At 37.0% G+C, this 11,638-nt stretch overlaps 1 protein-coding gene across 13 annotated transcripts in view; it reads right to left on the bottom strand.

Moving 5' to 3' along the window:
* IMMP2L (inner mitochondrial membrane peptidase subunit 2) overlaps positions 1-11,638 on the bottom strand; it is a 465,930-nt gene that overhangs the window by 389,274 nt on the left and 65,018 nt on the right. The window contains exon 4 of one of the 13 annotated variants that reach the window (XM_066991719.1): positions 10,098-10,585. The exons of the other annotated variants lie outside the window; for them this stretch is intronic. Coding sequence (XP_066847820.1) covers positions 10,483-10,585 — 103 coding nt within the window. The 3' untranslated portion in view covers positions 10,098-10,482. Of the gene's footprint in view, positions 1-10,097; positions 10,586-11,638 lie in introns of those variants that run through there. 13 annotated transcript variants of the gene reach the window in all.

The raw sequence follows: 11,638 nt of genomic DNA, 5'->3' as shown, positions 1-11,638 counted from the left end.
TATGTTACTAATAAAAGCATCATACTAATAAAAACAACTTTTAAAATACCTACAGCATATCTCTGGCCAAACCTCTTATTCATTTTAAACCTGTAATGCTAAAGAATGTTTACAGCAAGAGATACCTGCTTTTATATTATATTTCAATTCAAGTCTGAAAGTTGGTAGATGGATGGGTGGAAGAAGAGAAATTAACACAGTGCCCAGTCAGTCCTGGGGTTTGCTTCTGAGTTTATACTTGGGACAATTCTGAAGCAAGCCAAACCTGTAATTCTGCATTCAGTCCTCCCATGAGAACCATTTTGCTTTATTCCTCCAGGCAGAAAGGCTGAATCCCCAGGTGGAAACACCCCTGTTCACTCAGTGAACTCTTAGTAGATCCAATTGCATTTTTCATCCTGCTAGAGGTTCCCATTTTGGCGCACATGAATGCTGTCAAATGGCTATGGTAGACAACAGGTTTGGGATTAAGAAAAAACACTTCTGTATTTTCTAACACAAGGAAGAGATAAAAGATTCAGTTTCCAGAAGATATTTAACTGTAACTTTTGCATTTCTTTGCAAATTCTGGCTTACTGTGCCATACAGTTCTGGAGAAAACAAACTGCACTTCACCTGTTACTTCCATACAGCATTACCAGTTTACAAATCATTCTCCCAAAAATACTTTGTGGTGTTACACCTGCACTTCATAAAGCTGTTTGATTCCTATCTCCAGGAATGTCAGTGCTAGAATTTCCTCAGTACATTTACATTTCAAATCAGGAAGTAAACAAAGGCATTTTCTGACCCTTTTCATCTACATTTCCTCTGACAGGAATTACCCATCAGAACAAGGGCATCCCATTGAACCAACTGTTCATGCTTGAACACATGAGAGAAACACTGAACTGCAGCAACAACACGGATTTCTTTCAATACGTGATTAGAACTATAAACTAAATTCCACAGACAAGATGTGCAGCAAGGATACATTGCCTAAACACAAAATAAGAAATTTTCATACCTAGAACACAACTGTGTACCAGTGTATCAGCTGTCCTGCATGTTTAAAAGACACAAAAGGAAAGTTTAAAAAAAAAAAAATCTATTTTGCAACTAAGCGAAACCAAGAATGTACAACTCTTCATACAACCATTTTACATCATTTTTCTCTTAAGTAATTCAAAACATAAGAGCTGCCAGACTGAACCTGATCAAACATCTCATCTAGCCTCGTATTCCATTTCTGACAGCAGGTAGAAAAAGAGCTGCATCCAAAAGTATGTGACAGGGAACAAGTATATCATCCTTCCCTCCCCCTTGATGCCATATTCTCCCAGCATCCAACTATTTTCATCTCAGTGAATTTCAGAGCCAGGTTTGGTTTTCCTAAAACTCCATTCAATCTGTAAAACATTAAAATAGTGTGGTGTTTCTTCACGCTAATATGTTGTCATACTGATTTCATCCTTGATCTCAGAAGATGGAATACTTTCACTGTCTAAAACCAAACAATCAGGGAAAAAAAAAAAAAAAAAAAGCTATTTAATGTTTTTTATTGTTTGTTTTTTTTAATAATTCATAACAGCAATTTTCATCTAGTGAGATAGGCTGTTAGTTGTCAGAATTAATGGCTTTACTTAGCATTAACCTGACAGAAAATTACCAGTTTCTATCTGAAACTAAAAACTGAAGCAGTTCTATTTTTCAATAGGTGATCACAATAAACAAACAAAGCAAGGATGACTCAGGATTTAATTGTTTCCTTTGCATAACTAGCAGTAATTATAGCCTTAAAATAAATGATTTATGTACAAAGGTATATTAAAAAAATCACTGATGAGATCCACAATTGCAGTGAAGTATTTTGGTTGCATTTCATTCAGAGTCAAGCCTAGACTGAAGCACCTTTCAGCCTGCACGGGATCATTTTATACACGGACATCAGAAGCATATTCTGTCAATAACTGCTATGCAATAAAGAGGAGTTTTAATGCACCCTATGCTACAGATAACATTAAACTTGTCATCTGGGATTTACAGGACATTGGTTCCTAATGAGCACATTTAGTACTGTGGCAAAACACAGAATGTGTGAGATAGTACACAGAAAATAATGTAAAAGACCGTGATTAGCCATGCATCTCTAACTATCCTTAACATTTCTTTTGGACTAAAACTACACCAAGAAGCATATATTATAAGTAAGTGTTACTCGGTATTATGAATTGTATAATGTATATATTATGCACTCATTATGTATAAAGGAGAAAATAAAGCATGTTGACTACTCTTAAGTAGGTATTTCTTAGATTAAAAAAAAAACTTTTAAAATCTTGTATGTAATTCACTTTATGGTCATAAAGTTAAAATTAAATATGGGTAAGACGATCAGGAAAGAGAAAACTAAGCTTTTTAGATGAGTATAGGGTCCTATAATACTTTGTATAGTAAGAAAATACCCCGATCTCCGAGCTTGGAGTGATGTTCACAGCCACCTGAGCCACGTGCGAGAAATGGCACAGGTTCATTTGGCCTTCCCCAAAATCCTGTCATGCAGTCCCTTAGACTTTTTCCAGCATGAAGCACCAGGGCATACATCCAGAAGTGACTTCGTGTTTTAGCATGTGTCTCACAGTGGTATTCAGAGGGCTTTATGGGTTTTCTGCAATACTGTGAATGCCAGTTTTAGTCTTTGTTTATCTGAATCACAACTGTAACAGGAATTTAATGTTATTAAGATTTATAAACAAATGTTTTCAAGGCCACACCACTAAATAAATGGCTTAAGAAGCCTTTTTTGTATTATTCTGGACTGCAACCAACAGGTATGACAGAGAATAATGTGCAAATACAGACTGCACCACAGATCCAGAACACATAACCAGCATCCATTATCATAAAAATAACTTTTCTAACTGTGGGCATAAAAAATCTTTTACAAAACCTATAAATTCTTATTTGTTAAATGGGTTCATGAAATTCAAATAGGAAAGTGAGTGACTTCTATATCAACAGAAGAAAAGCACATTGAAGTTTAATATAGAGTTATGTCAACAGTATTTTAGCTGATTCATTCAATATTTAATTAATTTTTTTTGCTATACAGTCTAATCGAGTAAAGAATGACAACTCTATCTCATATTTGTCAGAAATGTATCATACATCCATTATACACCATTTCATACTTTGGAGGTTTATGTCTTTCAAGAAAGCTGTTACACAGCTCCTCAGTATATCCCATTTGATTTATTAATATAAAGCAGAATGTGATTAGACTACCACATCTCAATGAAATAATGTTCAGGTACATTAACACTAGTTTCATTTCAATAAAATGAATGTTGACATGACAGCTTTCCTTCTGTCATGTCATGAAAAAAATGTCTTTTGTATCTGCACATATTACTTTTCTCTGCCTCCACCTATTACATCTGTATTGCACTCTCTGTATCACTTTTCTGCATGGATCCAAGCCTTTGCAAGTGTGATTAATGTGAATGCAGCATGCAAGACTGGCTACAGTCATTTGTGTGCCAGTATCACTGCCAGGATAGAGCAACTCTGTATTCTAGACATTCAAGGGTACTCTGATTAGATTTGAGTTTGGAAAATCTGTTGTTAAAATCTGAATTTATCTAGCCTTTTTTCACCTAGATAATACTAAGAAACTTCACAATGTTCTAAACAGTGAGGACCGCTGTAACATAAATATCCTACGGTGGGAGTTCAGCAAAGAATGTCATTGCATTGGTATAATTAAGTTGTAAACTAGCGCACAGGGTTGCAATAGGGAACTAAAACTGAAAATGAGGACACATCTACTTATTTCTCTTTATCTAAAATTCTAAATTCACATCAAACCCCCTCCTACACTGGTGGGAAAAAATATATTGACATTCAGTCTATTCAGAAAAGTCCCAGTAACTCTCCAAAGGGAAACAAGCTCTTTTTCCTTCAGATTTGCTCTTAAAGACTACAGTCAATTAGATTCAGAGTCCAGGCAGGAGCTCAAGACATTACACTTAGTTGGGAAATACTTCCAGCGCACCACCAAATGAATATTCATTGCTACCTGATTTCAGACCTCACTGTTCTGAACTCATATCCACAATTTAACAGTATGTGAAAGTAAGAGGAAATATTCAGAGGAAACGAGGAGATATCACTAAAGGCGACTGTGGATTGTGGGCTAACAATCACTTCAGGACAATACAGAGTATTTTTAATCGTATGGGAGAAACAGCACTTTTTTAAAGCAGGGTTATATCATTTAAATGCATTGGACTGAAAACATTTAAAACATACATAAGGATGACTGCAGCAAACAGATGAAGGATAATTTATAACAGCTGGGCTGGAGCTGGTGAGAAGCATTCTTTTTGTAGGCACATTTACCGTGTCTGTAGATAACAATACTCTTTGTTTCTGTTGGATCTTCTGATTCACATAATTTTCTGATGCAGTTCAGTAGCCTATTTTTTTACTGCCTGAAATGGAGTTCTCAGTGAGAGATTAGCTCCACAAAAGAGCAAAAAGATATTTATATACTTGCAAAAGTAATTAGATAGAGCAGCAGTTCTAAGAGCCGTACGCTGATGCTTGTTATTCCTGTAAACAATGCAGGTGTCTTTCTGTATCCAAGATACCTTCTGGCTCTCTGGAAAGCATTGCAGACAAAACTGTTTTAATTACTTCCATGGAAAAAGGCAGCTGAAAATCAGATATGGACCATTAAGCACGCGTGCGCGCGCACACAATATTTTTGTCACTTCAAGGTTACGCTGCCTGTTTTTTAAAGCCATGAAGAATTTGCCACTAACTTGCAAACAGACTACAGAACACATTAAATGCTGTTAATTGATTTCCTGACAAAGCATTGCTTTAAACTGTGTTGTTCTGAACTGCTTTTAGCTAACCCTCCAGGCCTTTCATGAGACTTTGGTCCAACCACAGCCATCTGTTGCAATCACCTCATAGACCAGGACTTTTAACCCTCTAGAAAGCCTAACCATGGGAAGTTTCTGGCTTAGTACTAATTTTGCAGGGTATTCAAAAGGATACTTACAGTTCAAGATGCTCACATAAACAAAATCACAGGAGAAGGAAAAAGATTTAAGGAAAAAGTATTTGTGTGTGCCATATTGGTACATAACATTACAATATTTTTACGTTATTCCAATGGTTATGCAGAAAATACCTTGGATTAAACACTATGCTTCTGTTTCAGAAGACTGACTATTCCTTTTTGCCTTTACAAGGGCACATAATAGATTGTCCTTTGGTTATCAAAAAAATTGCACAATTGAAAGTTGAATTGATGATTTATTTCTATTGAACTACTGTCAAGGCTTTGTTAGTTTTTAACAAGTGCTACCTACCTTCCTCCTGATCCATCGAGTCCTCAGACCTCATCACTTCCCATCTTGTTCATGGCTTCCTTAGCATAGCACAGTGTAGCCTATCCTTGCCTAGAATTAGTGACTAGAAATTGATTGCCCTGGTCTGGTACTTCACCCAGGACATGAACCCACTATGTATTTCTCATAGAAAAATGGTAATTGAATCGTTAGGAATAACTATAATCAAGTTTAAACTCGGCACACATTTTCATGCTACAGGTATCACGGTAGAAATATTAGTAGAAATACTAATTTGACAACAGTTTCATATACATTCATATTTTCATTGTTCCCTTGCAATCTTCTGAGTCAAAAATCAAGATTTTTAGTATCATAAAATGATACTGGTTGGAAAGGGCCTCAGGAGGTCTCTGCTCACAGCAGGCTCAGCCAGAAAGGTCAGATTGTTCAGGGTTTTTTCATGGACCTCTCTGGGCAACCTGCTCCAGTGCTCAGCTTTCCTACTGATGAAAAATGTTTCTTGTTACTGCATTGTCAGGTCACCATAGCCCCTGTTTCACTTCTCTCAAGAAAAGTTACTTGTCTTAATTCTAATGAATCTCAGACACCCTTAATAAATCCTCAGCTCCTGGAGCTCTCACTCATTCATGTGTATAAATTAATCTCCCAAATTTGCAGCAGTTGATTATCTTGGCAGAGCCTCCTACTAAGCCTATCCTGAGGTAGAACATAATACAGCTTCTGTGCCCTCTGAGGTTTACCTAAGGCTCCTACCAGCTCCTTGTATTTGCTATTGATTTATTTTGCAGATGCCCCATGTAGCTTTCTGAGAAAGAAGCAATTAATATCACAACAGCATTAAGGAAAAAAATAAAAATAAAAATAAATAATTAAATTGAAAAACACACAGAAAACCCACATCAATTTACCCTACTAGAAAATTCTCAGGATGGAAACGTGACTAGTGCAAAAAGACGTTTGTTCTTAGGCACTTTAAGAGAGATCTATCTCCATATAGTATATTTTATAAGTTTTGATGCCTTTCTTCAACTGAATTATGACAAGTATAAAAGAGGACTGGAAGCAGAATGCTTTTAGTGAAGAGTTTTCACTTTTGAACTGCTACTGAAAACTTGGGTAAGGTGAAAGGTTAAGCACTCTATGGATGTGAAGAGATGCTTTTTAAATAAGGAGGCTTAACTGAATTTTGTATAGGACCTAAAGATAATACGATATGCACTTGATTAAACCTATTTTCAATTTATATTCATCTCAGTAAGGGATGCCTACCTAGCAAAATAATAGAAATGGAAAAACATCCTAAAAATAGCACACCATGTGTTTATTAAGATAATGTGAGAAGACACTAGAAAATGCCTAAATTCCACAGTTAGCACACAGTAGCTTGACAGAACACTGAAAATGACTAAAAACATTTGAAATTTGTAAAAAAACAATGATTTAAGACAAATAATTCTACATACTTGGGACACTTTCTTTGAAGAAGTAGTCATCTGTTCACAGGATTTTTAGTGAGTTCTTCCATTTATTTCAGCAAAAATTGACACAGCATGAAGTATCATTTCATAGTAACCAACAACAAAGAAGAGCTATCTATCCATAATTGACAGTGAAATTCAGTCATCCGTATCAACTTGTGATGACCACAAGTGCTATTAAAAACTTGCTAATTCACGCAGCTTCTAACCATGTTTAATGGCAACATCAGAATAGCAAAATACATTCAGTTTGAACAGCAGAACATGAAAAAAATGTTGCCTGTTTTACCCCATTTTTTCAAAAGATGTTTTTCAACTCTACTTTATCTGTGATAGAGCTAAACTCTTTGGTACCAGAGGCTGATTTGTATACTTACAAAATTTAAATCAATTAGCATAATCAAGTCCTTTCAAGTGTTTTCTACCAAGATGAATCATGCTTTTTTTTCTTTTTGCTTACCCTTGAGCTATTGTAATGAATAAACTAATCTCAGTAGTGATAGATAAAATTTTGAGTTCTGATGAAGAACCTTAACAATTTCACTGAATTAGGAATAATCATAAATGCAACTTATAAAACAGTCATATTTCTTCATGAGATACTTGGCCTTCTAGAGTACCCTGATTATATAAAAAGTCTATCATTTTTTCACCAGATAACATTATTTTCAACTCTTATTTTTCCAGATGTCTTTAAATTTCAAAGCAAGATAATCACTTCACTTTCTATTTTCCTACTACATTGACACACAGTAGAAATGTTCATAATGAAAATGAGCAGTACCCACTGCAGTATGTAAAGATCGTGCAAGACATCTTCCCTTTCCCAAAGAAAATATCATGGCTACTCAAAAATTGTGCTGATTGTTATGCTGTTGCTGACAGTGCCAAAAAAAAAAAAAAAATCAATGGAGTTTTTATGACAAGGGAACTTTCAAAAACTGAACGCAATGTGATACTAAAGTGGAATTAAATTCAGTAAGTCTAAAATAAAATCTATACTGAGAGTAGAAAGTTTGATATTTCAATGGGAGAAATATATATTACAAAGATTAAATTGCACTTATAAATTGAAGATAAAGCAGCAAATTAAATAAATCAGCTTGAAGAAATCCATGAGACATGGAGTGAAGCTGAAAATATCAAAAATAGAGTTACAACTTTTCGCAAAATTAATAGTTAACACAATGGATTAAAGAGTCTGTATGAATTTTGTTTGTGTGCCTTTCATTTCTATTTTAATACTAGGAAAAATACTTTTATAGCTCATTTTATCATTAATTTTTCTAATACTCTGCTGATCATAGAAGCTCAAAAAGGAAGCAGTTTCTTCTTGAGAAATACAGTAATGTGGTGTTTTTAACAGAGAAAAACTTTTGAAAACTTTAATGGAAATACAAATCACAGTGTAAGCTTTTAGCTACTGATTTACATGAACCATGTCTAAACTGCAGAACGTATTCTCTAGAAGAAAGATTAAATACTAATCCAAGTTAATTGGATGAGGAAAAAAAGTCTGAGCAACATTTTCCGGAAGATAATCCAGTGCATTTGTTGTAACCAATATCAACAGATCTTGAGCAAGAAATCCAGTATCAACTATACCTAAGACCTTATGTGAGTAGATTTACGGGTAACCAGTACTTATCTGAGCTCTGGCTTAAAAATCAAGTCTAAAGGAACACATCAAGCTGAAGACTTCACTGCAAAATTAAAATATTTTCTCACTTGTGTTGGAGAAGCCTATACAGAAATGCATGAGCTTGTATCACATAGCATATGCACAGTAAACTCCATATTCTCAGCAAGTACTGAACACCTACACACAGATGCACACACACTTGCCATTTGAAATGCAGCAGACTTGTCCTGTGATTTTAAGGACAGACTAAACAAATGTCACCAAGCACTGCATCAAATGAAGGAATTACTCTCCTCACCCTCCAGCTCCTGGTCTTCACCTTCCACTCCCTCAATGCTCCACCCCAACCACGACAGATTGTTTGTGAAGCTACCAAAGACCTGAATCGTGGAATTGAACTGGTTTACAACTTTCTCAGAAAAAAATAATCAATACACAAACAAACAAACAGAATAAGACTTTCCAAATGACTACTAGTTGTCTCCTTCATCCATACGATTTACTGGGAGCTTTTGTGTACAGCAAGGAGGATGCCCCTTGAGGAGCAACACCAACTGTTCAGGAAAGTGCAGTATTGTAGGTAAGCGCAGTGTTACCACACACAATGGAGCTGACACATCTGGAAAGTACCGATGTATTGAACAGGTATGACAAGACTATGTATCACATGCTAGCTGTCCATACTTTACTCACCAAATCCTACATTAGCACAGAAAGTTTTAAAAGTCCAATCTGCAAACTGTTGCAGATGTGTATGGGAAAACCAGATTTACAGAAGACTGCATGCTGACTAAAACAAAGATAAATTGATTCTGAATAGAAATGTTTGAATCTCAGTGTATGAATTTGACAGAGAATTTAAGTGAAAAAATGATTTAGATAGTTTGGGGAAAAAATTGCATCCATGTTTTACAGGAAAACACCAGCGATAATACAAATTAAGGATGATTATTTTAATTATACTGTGAAGTAAGTATATGACTTTCAAAGATGGTATGAATCCCTGTATTGGGTTTACATGGCAAGGTTTTGGTAACAGGGGCTGCAGGGGTGGCCTCTGTGAGAAGACACCAGAAGCTGCCCCATGTCAGATAAGGGATAGTTGCAGCCGGCTCCAAAGGGACCCGCTGCTGCCAAGAACCGAGTCAACAAGCAAAGTTGTTTGTGCCTCTGTGAGAGCAGATTTAAGAAAGGGAAAAAAACTACTGCACAACAGCTGCTGGGAGAGTGAGGAGTGAGAACCAGCCCTGCAGCCCCCAAGGTCAGTGCAGCAGGAGGGCAGGAGGTGCCCCAGGCACGCAGCACAAGTTCCCCTGTGGCCTGTGGAGAGGCCCCTGGTGGAGCAGGCTGTCCCCCTGCACCCATGGGTCCCACACGGAGCAGATCTCCACGCTGCAGCCCGTGGAGGAGCCCCCGGTGGAGCAGGTGGATGTGGCCTGGAGGAGGCTGCGGCCCATGGAGAGCCCCCGCAGGAGCAGGCCCCGGGCCGGAGCTGCAGCCCGTGGAGAGGAGCCCACGCAGGAGCAGGGGGTCTGGGGGGAGCTGCCGCCCGTGGGGAACCCGTGCTGGAGCAGTTTGCTCCTGGGGGATGGACCCCGTGGTACGGAGCCATGTGGGAGCAGTTCTTGAAGAGCTGCTGCCTGTGGGCAGCCCCCCAGGCTCAGTTGGGGAAGGACGGCATCCCGTGGGAGGGACCCCACGGGGAGCAGGGGCAGAGAGGGACCGTGAAGGAGCAAGGAGCAAGGTGAAACCACCACAGTCCCTTGCAGGGCAAGTGAAAAACCTGAAAGCTATGTAGAATGCATTTCTTCAGTCTCAACCTACCAAAGCAAGAGAAAAACATGGCAGTTACCCCGACAAATTAAAATCCTTGTCAAATCTGAAGCACTGTTTTGAACATAAAGACTCAGTCAAATTACCAAGTTTTAGAAGCTTTAGTAGAGAGCCGCTCTCTTCTTCTGTTAAATCAAAAAGGTGTTCACTACACTCCAACACGTTACAGCATCCATTGCAGTAATTCAACAATCCTTCTGTTTGATATAATCCCCATTCCTGAGCACTTCACATTCTGAAGCAATATTCCTTTCATTGATGTTGTGCTGAACAGAGACAAATGAAAATTTTTTGACTAATTAACCACAGATGTTCTCTTTGCAACTTGTTGACTTGTCACTTTGGCTTAAAGTGCCTAACAGAAGATGTTACAGGAAACCCAAACAATTACTCTTGAAAAAAGCCATCAAAATACATTATTTTAAGCTAGCTAATTATAAAACACTGCAATAAGAGCAGAAGGTTCAGCATCCTCTCTCAAATACTAATTCGACTACATAACTTTTCAACAAAAGAATAAAGATGTTTGGCAAAGATTGCTTTGTTTTGTTGAGAGAAAGACTAAGACACTTCAGTTCCAAGTTCACAAACCTGAATTTAGGTGCCTAGGTATAAGCATCCATCTGCTTTCTAGACTTTACAGATGGTATTGACTAGCTCTCCACTGTATATCACAGTACTTTAAACACCTAATTTCCTGGATACCTACATGTAGATATTTACATTTAAGCACTGGTCTCCCAACAGAATTCCAACCTTTAACTACTATGCAAAACCAGGTTTTCATTAAGTTCTAATTGATTGCCAGGAAAGAACTTTTTTTTCTTTAAGATAAAAAATATACAGTAACAAAAGCTATATGTTCTACTATTTTCTAGCATAAGTGACAACGTTCAGATAAAAGTATGCTGTTCCAGAATCTTTACAAGGAAGATACTTAAGGATTTCTTTGAAGCTACCCTAGGAATTTCTTAAGATGTAAAAGCAGACTACCACCAGAGAAGTCTGATTTGTCTAACCATATTTATTAGTTCTCTTGACTCTCATTGTCACTGTTACAGCACAGCAGTCACTTCAGTGAGTTCATCTGAATGATTAGATCAACACAGCATGGAAATTAAAAAGGCCCAGAGACTAGTTCCTGAAGCAACATGCATAACAATTTTATTTTAGTAGCTGTTACAATAATCAATATTGCAAGACCAAGCATCCAGAATATAAAGAAACAAACCCATGCAATTACAGAAGCTGACATTTCTCTCATAGTGACACAGATGATGATGTTAAAAATAAATTAAATAATTAATAAAATTGATGAA

This window comes from Anser cygnoides, chromosome 1 (genome assembly GCF_040182565.1).
Source record: "Anser cygnoides isolate HZ-2024a breed goose chromosome 1, Taihu_goose_T2T_genome, whole genome shotgun sequence".
Taxonomy (NCBI): Eukaryota; Metazoa; Chordata; class Aves; order Anseriformes; family Anatidae; genus Anser; species Anser cygnoides.
Note: the sequence above shows the minus strand (reverse complement) of the source record. Positions and strands in the feature narration are given on the sequence as shown.